The sequence below is a fragment of the Pteronotus mesoamericanus genome, unplaced genomic scaffold (assembly GCF_021234165.1).
Source record: "Pteronotus mesoamericanus isolate MK-2021 breed Mesoamerican mustached bat unplaced genomic scaffold, CSHL_Meso_final contig_20, whole genome shotgun sequence".
Classification (NCBI taxonomy): Eukaryota; Metazoa; Chordata; class Mammalia; order Chiroptera; family Mormoopidae; genus Pteronotus; species Pteronotus mesoamericanus.
In genome coordinates, this window is record NW_026555085.1 from 84,542,174 (window position 1) to 84,560,628 (window position 18,455).

General features: G+C 36.7%; 1 protein-coding gene across 1 annotated transcript in view; it reads right to left on the reverse strand.

The window, feature by feature from the left end:
* The window catches only part of MAP3K5 (mitogen-activated protein kinase kinase kinase 5), a 169,883-nt gene that overhangs the window by 100,523 nt on the left and 50,905 nt on the right, over positions 1-18,455 (reverse strand). Inside the window, exons 3-5 of the mRNA XM_054570020.1 lie at positions 7,904-7,927; positions 2,264-2,457; positions 1,324-1,492 (exon numbers count right to left, since the gene is read on the reverse strand). Coding sequence (XP_054425995.1) covers positions 1,324-1,492; positions 2,264-2,457; positions 7,904-7,927 — 387 coding nt within the window. The remainder of the gene's footprint in view (positions 1-1,323; positions 1,493-2,263; positions 2,458-7,903; positions 7,928-18,455) is intronic.

Here is an 18,455-nt window from a genome sequence, read left to right on the forward strand (position 1 = left end):
GAAGGTTCTGACAATGAAATGCTTTTGACAACCAGATATCTGAATCTGAGTAGGCCATTAAAAAAAGAACTAGAATCCAAAGAATACATTGAAAAGCTAGAACCAAGGAGAAACTGTTTTTTCCTAAAATAAGGGTTTTTGATTATAAAAATAAAACATAAGAAATACAGTTTCTATGTCTAACCAGAAAACCAAGAAACCATCTAGCATGATAACACTACATTGTTTTAATAAGGGTGTTACATTTCTCCATGGAGCCAGGTTCCTGGTGTGCAGTGTCCTATCCATTACGTTCAAGGAAGCAATTTCCAAAATATCAAGAATATGGAGCAGTTGATTGAACTTCCATTATAAGCAACAAAACAATTTTGTTTCAACATGAATACACTACACTAGTCACGGGGTCCTAAGTGCTACACCTCTCCATGTGTGTAAATCTCTGTTGTTCACATGAAGCTTTACTTAGGCCCAAAACTCTGAAAATAAGAAACCAGAAGTTGCTTAAATTTTACTATAAAAATCTAATAGTAAATTCCCAACTTGGAGAGGGTTTCATTCTACTTACCATATTTTTACAATTTTAAGACACGTCAATAAAAATAATATGGCATGTAAGTGTGTTTTATATTATATATTTTAAAAGTTATTTTTACAGGGATGTAAAGTATAGCATAGGGAGCACAGTAAATAATATTGTAATAACTGTGGGGTGATCACTTTGTAATTTATATAAATGTCAAATTAGTATGTAGGACAGCTGAAACTAACACTATGTGTCAACTGTAATTGAAAAATTAAAAAGATTTTTAAGTTAGTTTTATAATTAATCAATTGCATACTTCTTGCTTCTGGCTAGTTGGATATTGCAGTATCAATTTTAAGCAACACAATTTCAATGGAGATATATCCACAAAGCTCTAGAATTTTTTGGCTATTTGCCAAAACAAAGTTTTTCCTTATTGACTGATAGGTGTACCTGAAGCTAACAGAATAGAACAGATTGTACCTGGGTTAGCTATGCTTGCAGAATTTTCTTTTTGTTCTTTTGGAGGAAAAAGACCTTTACCATACAAGTCATTCACAATCACTGACTCTTATCATAGGAGTCTGTTTCATTCATCATAAACTCTCGGGATGGAAAGCATACAAGAGTCAATAAAAAAATCACATGTACTAACAGGAATGACTTATTTGTTAACTGAAATTTGATGTTAATACTCCCATACACTATACTATACTATACTATACACTCTAATATACTATACTATACTATATGAAATACTCTAATATACTATATGAAAAAGATTTTAGGCATCTTCTCACCTGGATATCTCTGTAGGAAAGTAACAGATTTATGACAATATCTGCTGTCAAGACTTCAATATTATCTACTCGCTGCAGAATTCTTGCCAATTCAGCTGCCAGTTCTTTACCAGCATATAAATTACGAGCTTTCCTGATATCACTGAGTATAGATTCTTGGAAAAACTGGCTGGTGGAAAAACACATTTCACAGAGTTAATTGTAGAAGAATTACAATGAAAAGTAATCATTTTATAAGGAAAAGTGACATTTGTAGCATTGGTGGCTTTCAATTCATTAAGAAGCATAAAATGAACACCTCATATAACTAGCGTTATTAAGAAATTTAGAAGTCCTATATTTCCATTAATACTCCACCTTGCTTCAGGAAGGAAGGTAGATATTCTATGTTAATGAATTTCCTAAGACCCTGTAATGTACCACTTAAAATACCTAAACATTATTTTAAATTTTATGTCTCTAAATACAAATTTTCCTAAATAAATTAGGTGTGCTTATGATTTAAACATAATATACCCTTACTTTCTGACTCAGCTTCATTATTGAACAACATAAATATCAGCTTTTAAATACAGTGAAAAAAAATAACCACATGATATTTAAATAAAATAAAATAATGCTCTCCGTAATTTTTACAGAGTTCTTGCTCTTACACTAAAAGTCCCTTGACATTTACTTGGATAATGTTTCTGTACTTTGAATTTCTTTTTAGCTCTACCATCACTATAATACAGGTAGCAGTCTTCTTTTTTTATTTCAAGTTAGTCTGTGAATAAATGAATAAAATGCAACATGTGGACTATGGGGCATCTATTTTATCCACCTAGAGGGTGTTACATTTTTTTCCCTGGTTTTTGGCTGCTGTGTACTATATCTAAGAAACATCTTATCAGATACACAAATAAATAAAGTAGAATAACACTTCATTTATTAAACTGACCTGGAACTCGCTTGTGCCACCTTCAGAAGCTGAATGAAACGATCCACAAGAGGTAAGCAGATGGGTCCAAGAAGCAGCTCAAAGTTCGACTGCATGAGCTCTGACAACCCCTTCATGAAGCTGCAGTCACAGCAGTAGACCTTGTTATGTGGCGTTATCACGTAAGGGACAAATGTGTAGTTCCCAGTGCACATCTGTGGAGAGGGGCACCAGGAGGTGGTGAGCTAGCCTGTACATTCCACACTAACGCAATCACAAGTCTTACTTAAGTATTTTAAATAATAATCCTGAATGTGAAAGGAAATAGAAAAACCTCATGTCTTATTTATGACTTACAAAAATGGAAATTTCTGCCAATTTCTTTAATTGCTTACTTCAAATAATTAGAACTTACAGATGATACAAAAAACACTATGGGAAAGTTTCTATCACTCAATTTAAATATTTATTCACTCTCATGGCTAAGGCACATGATATACACTGTAGGAAAAACAGAGTAGTTTAAAACACGGCCTTCAGCCTTATGGGAACTTAAAATTTAGTCAGAGATACGACACAAATATATGAAAATAATAAGAGCTAACGTTTAAGGGCTGCCCACGTGACAGGCTATGCTGTGACTGATGCTAGAGCAAAGCTGCTCCCCGCCAGGTCACTCCACCTCAGTCAGGGCTCCATTAGTCTCCTAGGTACTAAAACTAGAGACCTGGAAGTTATCCTTGATACTTCCATATTCTTTACCTCCCATATCCGATCAAAGTCCTGTTATACCTTGGAAATCTATCTCATATTTGCCCAACCCCCTCCATCTTCTTGCCAGCACTACAGACCATGCCTCCAACATACCTGGCCTGCACCACTGTAATTGGCTTTTAACTGGTGCGGGCTTCCTTGCTTCCACTCTTGGCCTCCAATCTATTCTTTATCCAACTGTCAAAGTGATCTTTTAACTTAAATCAGATCATTCCCTCAGCTGCTTGAAGCTCCTTTCCTTGCTTAGATGAAGATAAAACATACCACTGTACTACAAGGGCCTGACTATCCAAAGTCTGCCTCTCTCTAACCCCAGCCCATGCTGCTCTCTGCTCACTCATCGCGACTTTCTGTGAGTCACTAATGATGCCAACAGGGTATACTTGTGCAAACAAAAGTGGAGCTGGGAAGAAGAAAGGCAAAATCGCACTGGACACACCTGAGTAGATAATAAGCAAGTCTGACCAGAGCTTAGGCTCAGGGAAGAGAAGCGAATGCAAGGCTAAGGATTTGAAACAACACATGCTGGCCAATGGGAATCATGGAAGATTCAGAGCAGGAAAGAAAACATCATCAAGGCTGTGCATTCTGACAGTCTGGGCAGAAAACGGAAAGGACTGACAGGGAAAGCAGCAAGAGTTGAGAAAATAAGTTAGGAAGCTGTGAGGCATAACCGGACCAGCAGCAGTAGCAATGGACACATGCACTCAATGTGACCTGCCAGCTGGTTACAGATATCGAGAGAGAAGGAGTCAAAGGTGACTCTCTAGTCTTAAATGCAGCTACTTGAAGAAGTGGTATCATTAACAAAAGCAAGAATTCAGGACGTAGAACCACACTTAATTATTTATGAACATATGGCACTCTGGGGCACTTGGTATATATCAGGTAATTAATCAAAGAGACCCAGACTTCTAGTTAATATTTGAAAAGAATGTCAAGGAGCTGAGGTTTGATTTGGGATGGCAGGGTGAAATGTTCACTTTTAAAGAGATTAGGATTTAAGGAGAGCAGGGTACCCAAAGTGAAAATATCCAAAACAGAGTTGAAAAGACAGGATTGGAACATGTAAGAGTTTCAAGCTAAAATACAGATCTGGGAATTATTTGATATGGTTGAACCTAAGGAAATGGGAGAGACCTCTAAGAGAAAAACCACAGAGAAAGGAAAAAGTAAAAAACTGAAAGTCAGAATGAGATATGTGGAAAAGTTTATTTAATACTGTTTCAGGGAGCGTGGGGAGTTCAGATTATTGGTTCCCAGGCACATCAGCATTACGGAGAACAACACATCACTTCTGTGATGCTTAGAAATAATGAGAACAAACATTTATTTACCACTTGCATGTGCCAGGAAATGAACGGTCACAGTTCACAACAACCCCCTGAAGACGCTGCTATTGTCTCCATTTTACAGGTGATGAAACAGGTAAGGCGGGAGAGGTCACTGCTGGTCTGTGCTGGGACTCCAGCCTACAGACTCTTTCTCTAGAGGGTATGCCATTAACACCAGGGGTTTGGGCACCCTCCCCAATGGCCTTTACGGGCTGGCACATGCCCCTTTGCCTCAGGTCACCTTCCATGAACCTTGCATGAGCCAAGTTACTGTCACAGGGCACAGACAAATGCCAAGTGCCCTGTGGCCAGACTTAGTTATTTTTGAACATTTTATTCTTTGAGGCACTTCTTGTATGTCAAGTAATGAAGCAGAAACTGGATCTGGGTTCCATTTAAAGTATGAGAACTTCCAGGCGTTGAGCTTTGATTTTTAAATCAAGAACATGAAGCCGTTCCTTTCTCAAGCTCTCCTTCATGCAACAATAATTGGAAGACTACTCAGAACGAGGGAAAATAAACATATCCTGCTTCTAAAATGTAGCCCAGACCCCACAGCATGCCCACCAATTTAATCCTTTCACTCAAAGCTACTACCTAGGCTGAAAAGACAGACATACATATTCTTAAAGAGGTTGCTTTCCAAAGCTTCCAGAGCTTAAACTATGAGTGAGTTATAAAAAGAGAATTCAATACTCCTCTTTTAGATAAACACTATAACAAAATCACGAAAGAAAATGCTCTGCATCTTCTAAATCACAAATTAGAAAAAATACAGAAGCCCCCAGTAAACTATAAAAGTGATATTAGAACCTCAGAATATTATTCTGCTGATGGATGAAGTTCTGTATCCTCAGAAGCCTTAATGACACGTGTATCTGTGTATAAGACATGAAATATAATACACTTGCAATTCTGGGCATTGGGGGATAATGCATCTGTGCAAAAGGAATTCTAGGAGAGAATGACTATCAGATGTCGGGGTGTGTGTTGAGCAATGCAGGGGCAAAGAGAGACAAATGAGAGTCATGCAAAGAACAGAGTAAAACAGATTCCTGAAATTGTCTTCTTCAAACCCCAAGGAATAAGGAAGGCTTCAGAACCCTTGTTGAAAAGACCCAGCATGAGGTTTTCCTAAGATCCTGGCCTCACTGCACTTTTTGAAGCCTCTCGCCTATGTTCCTGAAGCAATAAATAGATATTTTTTTCAATTTCCCATTGTTGATGTTCAAACACAGGGGAGGCTGCGAAGCTGCGGGAAGCCCATGGATGCTACGAGGCTTGAGCTAAGAGACAGCTGAGCAGGCTCACAGTGGGGAAAAAAGCATGAGGGTTGGTCGTGGGATGTTGTGTTTTTTAAAAAGATACAAACTGCCAAAAAAAAAAAAAGCAACTTTTCAAAATGAAGATTAATAACATGGGAATTGATTTTCCACGTGGGCTCACATATAACTTAGAAATATTACCCCAATTTCTGTTTGCAGACTGCTACCAAACCCAGAGTTTGAAATCACTAATAATCCAAAGCAAAATAAAAACAACCACTGTGTGATCAAGAACAGACATCTCAAGTGCAACAAATGCCTTTCATTAAGAAGATAATTTTAAATATTTTTCTGAAATATTTAAACTTGCTTTTTGAAGGAGAAAGATCACATTTCCTTAAATTGCAAAACACTAAGGCATTGTCATAAAATAGTAACACCGGTCTCTCAGGCCCATGCTCGTTTCCATGGCTATAAAAAACCCACAGCTCAAAATCTAGTCTTATTCTATCTAATTATCTTCACTGTTTTTATTAAAATAATGCCAATTCTATATTTTATTTTCTAAAAACACATAAAAATGAACATAAGTATGTGAAGAAAATTAATTAAGTTTCTGGGAAGAAATGCTTTCAGCATTCAAATATATTGAAATATATGCTCAAAATACTCAACGCTTTTTAAATTCAAGTTTTTTTTAAAGATTTAACTTACTTGTAGAGAGAAGGGAAGGAAGGGAGAATAGAGGGAGAGGAAAATGGATGTGCGAGAGAAACATCTATTGGTTGCCTCTTGCATGCCCCCAACTGGGGACCTGGTGGGCAACCCAGGGATGCACCCTGAACAGGAATCAAACAGGCGACCTTACAGTTTGCAAGAGTACACCCAACCCACTGAGCCACATCAGTAAGGGGAAAAAACTCAACTTCTAATAAGGACACCCAGCACCTGAAATAGCAGCTTACTCAAGTTAATGACAACTTGGTCATAATGTGCAGTATTTTATCATCTTATAAACTTGCTTCTCCACACATCCAAAGCATCATGGACATGATTAGCTCCTTCTTATCATTCAGGTCTCAGGTAGCGTCTGTTACCTACTCTGAAAGACCTTCCATGACCACTTGATATAATGGTCACCCACTCTTTAGCATGTTGCCCTGTGTTAATTTTCTAATGGGCTTGTGTACTTATCTGTTTACTGGCCTCTTCCCCCAACTAGACTCCAGCACTTCTCATTTGTTGTCTCATGGAAGTTATGAAATGTGGCTGTAGTCACTTTCAACCTCATTAGTGAATCCCTGTGGCACCAGCCCAAAGTTTGGCACATGGTACATGGCAATCAATATTTGTTTATGAAATGTTACAAAAATTGATGCACAGGCAATAATTTCTCATTTCCTGCTGATAGGTATATGGTGAGTTTATAATAGCAACATTTTTTATGCTGTGAGTCTCTGATCTGGTAAAATCTTAATTTTTTAAATTTCTGATCTAAAGAAAAGCTATCAATTGTGCTTTTAATGATATTACCTTAAATTGAATCAATGTGCAGATCTTTGTAGTATATTATTTGCACTCTAAGTTGTAGAAATACATTCCTTAAAGTTTTTAAATATTGGCTCCCTTTCCAAAATGAAAAGTACAGCCATTGGTTGGCCTAACAAGATGATTCACCTGTGTATTATTTTATTTCAGCCATTCTTTTAATTTTTAAATTTATCACTTTTTAACTTTTGTTTAATTCTGTGTGGAGAGCAGGAATTTTGTAGTGTGATCTCAAAAACAGATACAAGACATAGGAACTTAAATCAATCTCTATAGATAGGTAGTAGATAGACAAATCAAATAGAAAAATATATAGATACAGGTATGTATATATGTGTATGTGTGTATGTATATCTTCAACTTGTCTATATAGACTATATATGTATAGGTATGTATATATGTGTAAATATAAATGCATACACACGTGTATCTATGTTTGTATATATGCTGCTTTAGTGTCATTCATAATTCCAAAAAATTGAATCTACTTTGCAAAATTGTTTTCAAAAACAATTACGTATTTTAGAAAAGGCATCAGTCTTACCTCTCATTATTAAAAATAAAATTTTACTATAAAGGAATATTTGGATAAAATAATCATATTTCTATTGATATGTTAGGAACTCTAAAGAGGAAAAACAGAGATGGGAATTAAAATTTTGTGAGGGTGAAAAAAATACCAGAGATTAGCTGTTAGAAAAGAAAAGAAAGTTTCTGGAAGGGTTAACTAAAATACTCACATTATTCTTCTGGCAAATGATTTCCTGAAAAAAGAAATAAGTAAAACAGAAGTCAATACAAAACTAATTAAGTCAATTAATTAACTGAGCTATACAATTTCATTAGCAGTTAGAAATTTCAAGGAGTGTAGAATAAGTTTTTGTATCTGAGACATCTACAGCCTGACCGGACTTAGGAGAGCACAGAAAACAGCACAAACATGTAAAATCCAAAAACTGAATTATCTATGACATTTCAGCAGAATATGTAAGCACAGAATTATTGTACCAGCCATGATTTTCTTGGAAAATAAAAAATAAATTCATTTTCCCTAAGTACAACCTCACCCATGCACTGGGGGAAGACTAAGCAGCGTGCTGCCTCCTGGGCAGCTGAAAATAAAGGGTATCAGCCACTTATCAGGATGGACAAGTCCACGCACAGATAATAAGGCCATTTATCAATAAATAGTCATAAATATAATTTATGTATTATTCAATAAGTAGAATGCAATAAACATATCACCGGCAATATTCTTATCTTCAAGGTTTGATGAGTGAGATCATGCAAATAATGTGTCTGATGCATGGAAAGCTCTTGATAAAGCTAGCTATCATCATTATTCTTAGCTGTTAAAGTGACTGGAAACACAGGTGAGAATCTAGAAAAGCCTACATTATAAAGGCTTCACTGAGGTTGGGGAATCATGATTTAGAAAAAAGAAACAACAGTCTACTGGAAAAGATAGGATGTATGTTGTCATGGAAACAGGAAATGTTAGGCATTTGTGGAGCCTCAAGGGTGGGAGGGTGGGTCCATGTAGCTAAGAAGAGGAGGCAGCTCTGGCAGGTAAGAGAAGAGCGATGCAAAACTCAGGGGACTGGCCATCATTCTTCATCCCCGGATCAACATGGGGCTGATGGGGACCAATGAGAGCTTGGGCCTAGAGCAGTACGTAAGATTTTTGAATGTTTGAGGATAACAGATAAGTAAACAAAATTCTATAGAGAAAGAAATTGTGCTGGGTAATTCTGATATACACACACACATAAAATCTTCATGATAAAACCTCACAGTCTTTATGATAAAATAAAGGACATGTGCACATTTAGAAAGAAATATCATAGGCCTGGATGCACATGTATGTGCACACAAGGGGTGAGGTTTCTGGGAGAAAGAAGATGCTAGTATAGGTTGAGGATGCCTGTGAAGATCAGCAGAGACGGTGGAACTTAAGATGAGCCAATGAGAAACAAACAGAACTACCAAATGCAAAGCTAGGAGGTGAGGATCCAAGGGAGAGGAATAAGAGCAGCAAAGGCCCATTTAGATCAACAAATATTATCACTGACTAAAGAAGACAGTTCATTTGGGGAAGTATAGAAGAGAGAATTAAAGGAGTATTTGAAAAAGATCTTGATGGTAATCATTAGGCTAAAGCAGAAAGTTCATTTGGCAAATACAAATAAGATTAGAAAGAGGGCTTTGACTGCCCAAATACCCATATAGTACTCTGTTCTGTGGACATTGGGCAGTCAAATGTTTTCTAAGCTGAGCGATACACATAGTGAAGTTTCAATACACAGGGAACACTGCTTATAATGGCAAAGGCTGGGAACAACATAAATGTCTATCAACTAGAAACTGGTTGGCTAAACTATGGTACCTAAATACAACGTAATTCAGTACAGCTGAACAAATAATGAGGAAGTTCTTTATGTAGTGATATGGAATGATTTCCAAGATATACTGTTAAGTGAAGAAAAAGCCAAGTATAGAATGGCTTTTACTCTATGCTCTTATTTATGTATCAAAGAGAGATAAAGGAAATTCAAATTTGTACCTTCAAAAAATCTCTCTGGAAGGATACACAAGAATCTAATAACAGAGGTCTGCAGTGAAGAGGGGAGCTGGCTGGCTTGGGGACAAGAAGAGTGGCTTTCCACTGTGCTACACATTCTTTTTCACTTTTAAATTTTTCTATCAGGTGAATGTATTGCCCAGGAAAGACAGGTAGACCTTGTTAAAGTTTTAAAAACAGTAATTAGATGGTTCTATTTAGTATTGGAGGGGAAATGCATTTAGGCAGCTACTGCAAAAGTCCAGGGCTTGGGCAATGGTGGTGCCCAGGGAAGGGGAATCGAGAAACAGATGAGTGACACTTGGTGGTGGGGGTGGGGTGGGGGGTGGTCAGAAGAGGCTTTTCCCACAGGTGTTTCATCAGTAGCTTATTGTGTGGGCACAAGCACGCACGTGCACATGCACACACATACACACGTGTTTATGAAAAAAGATTATTATAAAATAAATAGAAAAATGTTGGATAATCAACAAAGCCAGGAACTCAGTATGGAGAATTTTCAAGTTTGATTTGTGATGTATCTCTTCGGAGTAGTAAACCGCACTCTTCTAGACACTTCTCTGGATAGGAAGCTGCTTTCCTACCTCTAAGTAACAAGGAAAAGCCCCTCTCTTCATCCTGTGCCACATAGCATCCTCAGAGCAACCTGCTCTGTGAAGTTGGCCTTGACTGTCTTCACTGACACCTACTTCCCAAAAGAAGTCCTTATTTTTGCTGCCACTCCCCTCGAACACACCTCTATGGCAGCACTGCACATGCTACTGCAAATGTTTCTTTGTGATTTTCCCATTCTCCAGCCCAAGCCACCTTGAATGCCAGGGCCACGTTTTGTTCATATTTGAACTCTAATGGTCCAGCAAACTGAATGGCACAGACTGAGTACTCAATAAAAGCATAATAAATGAGTAAATTAAAGAATGTATAAGATATGCGCAAGTTCTGGCTCTTCTCCTGACAATCCCGCTGCCATTTCACTTCTCTGTACTGTAACACACTAAGAGCTGGGATGAGTGATTGCTGGTCTCCTCCAACTCTGTGTTCTCCCACTTGCTTCTGGCTAAAGGCCCATCAAAATCAGCACTATCCTCGCGGCACTGGAAGAAGAGATGCCCCCATGCCCTGCACTGGAGCTACTCTGCCATCATCTCTTTTTTGGTGCACCATGCATAGGAGTGGAAGTGGCAGTGACAGGAGCTGTGGTTGGAACTGAGTGAGCTCAAGGCTCTGCTTGGCACCATAGAACCACAGCTGCTCACGGCTTAGAACCAATCATGAAACTGTATTAAAACCATCCTTATAAGAATCTACTGAATTCTTATTAGCAAACAAGACCTCAAAGGTATCCACTTACTGGGGTGGAACAGTGAATGTTTAATTTGTACTAAACCCATTAAAAGAAGTAAAAGGAGGAAGGAGAATAAATGTGAGACACAACTGCTATATTTTACATCACTCCATGGAAGCATTTCATCTAGATGCCTAGAAATATAGTTCTAAAATAAATATACACTTCAGTTCCTTATCAGTGAATGTTTCTGGAGCTGCATTACCTCACTCCAACTTCATAATTTTCTGAAATCTTTAGAGGACTTCTGGTCAGTGTACTCCTTGGCTGTACCAGAAATAACCAAAAAAATGCTTTTTCAATTTTCCAGTACCCTTTGTTGACTAAATAGAGAAGCAAGACAAAGAGATAGTCTAGTCTAAGTCTCATTACATGGGAAGAGGAAGACAACTTTTCATAGCTATTTGAGACACTATAACTTTAAAAAGGTCATTTTAAGGATAAGTAAATGGAGTATCTCCAAAACTGGAAAGTGTTTGTGCCTAAAACTTGGATAATTAAAGCCAAGGCAAAGAAGTGGGAACAGCTGGCGTGGGGTTACTAAGTCAAATCCACTCAGGGTGGGAGAGGCAGAATGAGCAACCAGGATCTCAGTTCCAGAAAGAAAAGAAAGGATCTGGGAGTTCTTGGCCAGGAAGAGGACACGGCTCCCCCCGCCGGTGACCTTCTGGGTCTTCCCTTCTGATCTCTCTTTCTGTCCAGTGGAGCCTGGCAAGTTTTCCACTAACGGTGGAGGGAATGGAGAAATTTCTTATACTCTCCAGCTCCAGCCTCTTATGCAACTTCAATGCTTCAAAGCTTGCCAGGGAGATATCGGATTGGCTGTTGTGAATACCTTCAGCCTCACTGGGAAGGTGGGACTCATCTTTACCATTCCCCATGCTGCTGAAATAAAGCTGAGCAGGCTTGGGAAGGACTCCCACACAAGTGTCACAGAACGAGCCCACCTTTTACGTTAGGAAACTAATTATGTACGTGCTTACGTGTTATGCTTATGCGAAAGATCAAGGTTAAAAACACAACTCAATCTAACAAAAACCTAGAAAATCATGTTTTTACAGGATCTAGGAATTTTACAGACTCAGATGAAAATGTACCTAATGACAAATCCAACAACATGGGGCTTGCCCTGCTTTGACACTTATTAGCTTTGTGTGCCCTTAAGTCACTCTCTCTCTGGGCTTATTTCTCATCTGTAAAAAAATATCTTCTATCTGTCCAATCTATATAGTAAGCACCTAACCTGTCTATCTCATTGGGTTGTTTTTAAAGATCAAATATAATGAAAGTATTATAAAGTATTTCAAGAATTTTAAAGCCATATACAAAATGAGTATTATTAATATTATCAAAATATTATAATACAAATTTTAATTTGTATTAAAATTATACAAATTTGATTATTGTATTATCAAATACAATTCCTGTATTTCCAGATCCAGAGACGTTTTGTACCACTGTTGTTTTGTGATCAGAGGTAAGAGCACATTCTTGTTTTGGTATGAGCAACTGTCGACTAAAACAACCTGTACCAAAAGTCAAGTTAATTTACACCAAAGCTGGAAAGTAATCCTAAAGAAATTCTAGACTCCTTTCTTCTTCCCTCTTAATTTCGTTTCACTTTTAAATAAATTGTATCTTAATGGGAGAACTCGACCATAAGTAAATACGTGTCTTTAAACTGGGCTGGGATGCTGATGAGTGACATTTTATACATAGCACTTTAAACAGCTCCTTAACTCAAACTTTTCCTTATAATGTGTTGCTTAAATTGTAATTACCTTCCTCTTCTTTGACACTAGATGTTTCTTTCAGCATCACCTAATTGGACCATATTATTCAAGTACAGGTATTTCTTTTAAAAAAAAACAAACCCTGTGTTGTCCAAAAGTTATAGGTATAATGTATTTCTGTACAGTAAATTATATTTTACACATAATTTCCAGTCATAATTTTAAGGGTGCATTCTAAAAGGACCCAAATAGGATGATGGGTTGGAGTGCCACCAAGATTAACTTCCACAGAGTCATTTATTTACAATGAATGAAAACGAATAGAATTTAGCGAAACTTGCCATATTTGGGTGGGAGTCAGGATGCTTTCAGATTCACATTTTCTGCGTGCAGAGGTATTCCTTCTTGCTCTTTAAAATGTTCAAACACATGGGCCTGTGATGCAAGTCTCTACACATGAAAAAATACCTGGTCCTAACCCAGTAATACGATGACATCTTCCATTTATAGTGTAGCAGACAGTTCCCTCTCCCTTTGACAAATGGTAGTAATAAGCTACAAACAGTGAGCTGGGGGGTGGGGAGGACAGAAGAGGAATAAGGAAAACAAGGGGATACCTTATCCAGTAATAATTTCTTATTACTGGATAAGAAGATGTAGGATTGGTAATTGGCATGGAAGAAAACTGGATTATCCAGTCTTAAGCCCTTTATAAAATTTCAGGGATATATTCTACAACTGGGAAATCAACTCCTCTAAATGAATCATCTAGCTTGTCAATTCAAGATGATCAGAGAAAATCTTGATACAGCAGTGTTCAAATGCATGATCTATCAGTTCCTCCTCAAAATTACCTCTTTCCGCATATTGACATGGAACGTCAAAGAGCTCAGATAAAAGCTGAATCATTTCTAAAATAAGTAAAATAAAAGAACAAGACTGTTTGCTTCTTCTCTCAAAGGAAAGGAAAAATCTTTCCATGAAATAATGAGAGGAAGTGTATGATGGCTATTTAACAGGGTGGAGAGGGTACAGAGTGCCCCGGTTTACAAATCAATGGTGGGTTACAAGTGAGCAGAATACTTGCAGGAATGTCCACGGGCAGCAATGTTAAAAGGGGCAAGGCAATGTTTCTGGTTCACAAACTGTTAGGCTACTTTATAGGATCATATTTTCAAATTACTTTCTTTCCTAATGTTTGGTATAAATTTTGTACCACTAACTGAGCTAGGTGTTATTTTCAAGTACTGAAAAGAATGCAATAAAAATAAATTGTAAAACTAAAAGAAACCTTTGAAAAAATATAAAATTTTAATTTCATATACAATTCAGTCCAAAACTACACTCATCTTAGTTATTTACCTCGGTAAGGAAGGTAAAACTTTAAGGAAAAAAAGTAGTGGTATAAAGATCAAAAAATATTTATGGGTTTAAGAACACTCTGGAATCTGAGTAGATTCACTAAACACAGGTAATGATTTAATTTAACTTCAAGGTATTAATTATAAAAATTACCATGATGTCCTCACCCATTAACTAGAAACTGGTACAATCATCAAAATTTGTAATACAGAGCATTATAACCATTTACTTGAAATGGATATGAATGAGTACCTGAAAAATATACTTACTGTCCAATTTCACACACATAAACTCTCAAGGATATCAGGTTACCCTGTACCTGCAGCTAAAAGATCATGCATGGGTCTATGTACCATGGAACTGTCTGGATAAGCAACTATGGCTCATTCATGTTGTAGCATGTGCCAGAATTTCCTGTCTTTTTAAGGCTGAACAATATTCTATTGCGTGTGTATATCACTTTTTGTTTATCCATTCATCCATGATGGACATTCAGACTGTATTGGCTACTGTGAATAATACTGCTATGAACACAGGTACACAAAACATCTCTTTGAGATCCTGCTTTCAGTTCTTTTGGGTATATATTCAGAAGTGGAATTGCTCAATCATTTGGTGATTCTACTTTTCATTGTTTGAGAAACCACTGTCCTGTTAAAAATTGATTTTTTAATGGCCAATTTAAAAATTTTGGTTTGTGCACCTAAATTTCATGCCAGTTGGATCCCAATCAAAAAAATACCAGAGGCACTGAGAAAAAGTAAGAGTTTCAGCCATGTATATGTACGTACTATATTCAGTGAAACAGTGAAGGAGTAAGCACGTTGATAGATTTCTGGAAATCCATCTGTAAAGCAACTTTTCAAGCAATGATTAAAGAGAAAAATACAATTAAATTTCTTGAACAAAGAATAATCTCACATAATCATTATGTTTCACCACAAACTGTGTGACTAAATGGTATGCATCTAAATCTCTAGAAAAACATTTATTCTATAGTGGAGAAAATGGGAATAAAGATTATCTTTGTGCAGAAAGATCCAAATACCTCTGAGACTTTCTAATTGCAGCTAGAACATTAGGAAAAAGCAACTAAAAAATAATTTGGACTTCAAATGCCCAAAGTATATGTAAATCCTGGCAGATACAGAAAATGACAGACTAGGGCAACTTCTTCTTTATTTAAAAAAATATTAATTATGAGCTATTTCAAGTATATCAAAAGTATAAAAATCATCACATACCCATGAATGGCTGTATATCACCTAAACTTAGAAATATAATATTACAGATATAGCTGAAGACTCTTGTCTTCCCCTCCCAATTCTATTCCACAAATATCCCCTAACAAGAGAACTACCCTGAATTTGGTGTTCAGAACTCCCAGGCACACTTCTTTTTTTTTAATTTTTAAAAACTGATTTTAAAGAGGGAGAGGAAGGGAGAAAGAGAAACATCAATTTGTTGTTCCACTTATTTATGTACTCATTGGTGGCTTTTTATATGTGCCCTGACCAGATATTGAACCTGCAACCTTTGATGAATCAGGACAACGCACTAACCAACTGAGCTACCCAGCCATGGCTCTCCCATGCATACTTCCGTCCTTTTATAACACAAATGTGTGTGAAAACTTTGTCTTGTATGTGATTATATTTTGTATAAATAATATGTTACTGTACACATGCTTCTATAATTTGCTTTTTCCCTCAACACTGCTTCTGAGATATATTGATAGTGACACATAACTCATTTTAAGTGCTTTATAATATTTCATTGAATGGCTATACCTAGAAGTATGTATTCATTCTCCTCTTGATAGATATTTACCAGTTCCTTTGGGAGAGGCATTATTACAAACCATGTTAACATATACATTCTTGATTGTATCTCCTTATGCATCTCAGAGACCCTTATAGTACACAGTACACACCTAGAGCCAGAATTGCTGAGTCTTGGTGATACGCTGATTTAATATTATTAGATATTGCCAAACTGCTCTTCAAAATGTAGTACCAATGTACAGTACTCTCCCACCAGCAATGTGTAAGTTTCCCACTCTCCACAGCCTTGCTATTTGTATTATAAGGCTTTTCACTGGTGACTATCTGATAGTGTGCAGTGGTATTACCTTGTTTTGTTTTGCTTTTTTTTTTTAAGAATCAGCATTGTTTATAGTGAATGGAGAGTGGTCTAGAAGAAAGAGAGGGAGCAAAAGGGGGAAGAGTCACAAGAATTAGGGCTGAGACCTATTGTTATAAAGGAATTTCTGATGATAGAAGAAACAGTTCAGTAAAATAACTTCATTTTACACAACAACTACTCCTTTCTCCCAAGCCCTTTGTGATGTCAGATACATTTCCTGTTATCTGCCCCAAAGCTCATTGGCCAACAGTCTCCAGACTTCCAAGTGAAGGTCTGATAATTTCTATTATGCATGAAATAAATCAGAAAACAATTGTTACAGCAATTTCTTATGTTTAAAGCAATGTATGTCTTAGCATAGTCTTATTCATAGGAACATAAGGAGTCATGATATTTATTTAAAGAAAATTGTGAAAACTCTGTTATTATGTGCTAAGGGAAATCTGGAATATCAGCTTCCCTTTCTTAGAGTACAATTATAATCTTTTTTTGAAAAAAATTAAATATTTTATTCTTCCTACAACAAAATAGTACTTGATTTAAAATGGATACAAATCTTACTGTAAGTACATGATTTGATTACAGTCATGCACTGCAGAACAATGTTTTGCTCAATTATGGACCGCATGTATGACAGAGGTTCCATAAGATTATAATGGAACTGAAAAATTCCTATCACCTAGTGCTGTCATAGCCATCTTAATGTAGTAGCACAAAGGTTGCAAAAACCAAAAAGGCTGTGGTTGAAATGGCAAACAACTTTACCCTGAGTATGGATGAGGATGACATTGAGGAGCTCCTAGAAGTGGTTCCTGAGGGACTGATTAATGAATTGTTGGAATAGGATCGGGAACGCATGGCTGAACAAGAGGCAAAAGAAATGGAAACTGAAGGAGAAAAAAACAAAAAAAGAAGAAAACCCAAGGAAACTCAGTGAAGGGTTTAGCAAAAGCTTATGCAGACCTCAACAGGATCCTTAAAAGTGTGAAAATATAAACCCCAACACTGAAAGGTTTTCATTAACACAGAGAAATGTGCACAGTGTATTTTCTGCTCATAAGGAAATGAGACCCACTTCCTCAAGGAGATCCTCAAGCAGGTTATTCAGGAGGTGTTCCCGAAGAAGGCATTGTTATCGCAGGAGGTGACAGCTCCATGCCTCTTATCACCCCTGAAGAACTTCCAGTGGGACAAGACGTGGAGGTGGAGGCAGTGATACTGATGATCCTGACCCTGTGCAGCTCTAGGCTAATGTGTGTGCCTATGTCTTAGTTTTTAACCAAAATAGTTTAAGAAATTAAAAATTTTTTAAGGAGGAAAGAGCTTATAAAATAAGAATATAAAGGAAACATTTTTGTACAGCTGTACACTGTGTGTTTCAAGATGTGTTATTTCAAAAGTTGAAAAGTTAAAAAAATTTTAAAGTTCATAAAGTAAAATTGTTTACAGCAAGCTAAGATTAATTTATTATTGAAGAAAGATTTTAAAAATAAAAGTAGTGTAGCCTAAGAGTACAGTGTTTATAAAGTCTGCAGTGGTGCACAGTATGTCCTAGGCCTTCACATTCACCCACCACTCGCTCGCTCACTCACTCACTCAGAGCAGTTTCCATTTCTGCAAGCTCCGTTCACAGTAAGTGCCTTCACAAGTGTACCATTTTTTATCCTTTATATCATATTTTCACTGTGCCTTTCTGTTTCAATGTTTAGATATACAAATACTTACCAATGCTTTAACTGCCAACAGTATTCAGTACAGCAACATGTTCATACAACAGTGATATCACCTAACACATTTCTCAGAATATTTCCTGTTGTTAAGTGACGTATGATTATAGTCTAAATTATCTTTTCAGATAAACTCAGGCATAAATTTTAAGTACTTTTATGGTTCCCATCAATTATTCTTCAGAAGCTTAAACCTTTAAAAAAATATTTTCCCCAATGATTTCTTCCTAAGAATTTGCCCTCTTTAACAAAGAGCACTAGATGAAAATAAAAGTGGTATAGTTGTACTGTCTAGATGTCCAAAGATTCAACCCAAGTGAAGTTAGGTATATGACAAGAACAGCATTATCATTCTGCCTTTACCCTGTGAAAATGGAAGTGTTTCATATTTTTTGTTTT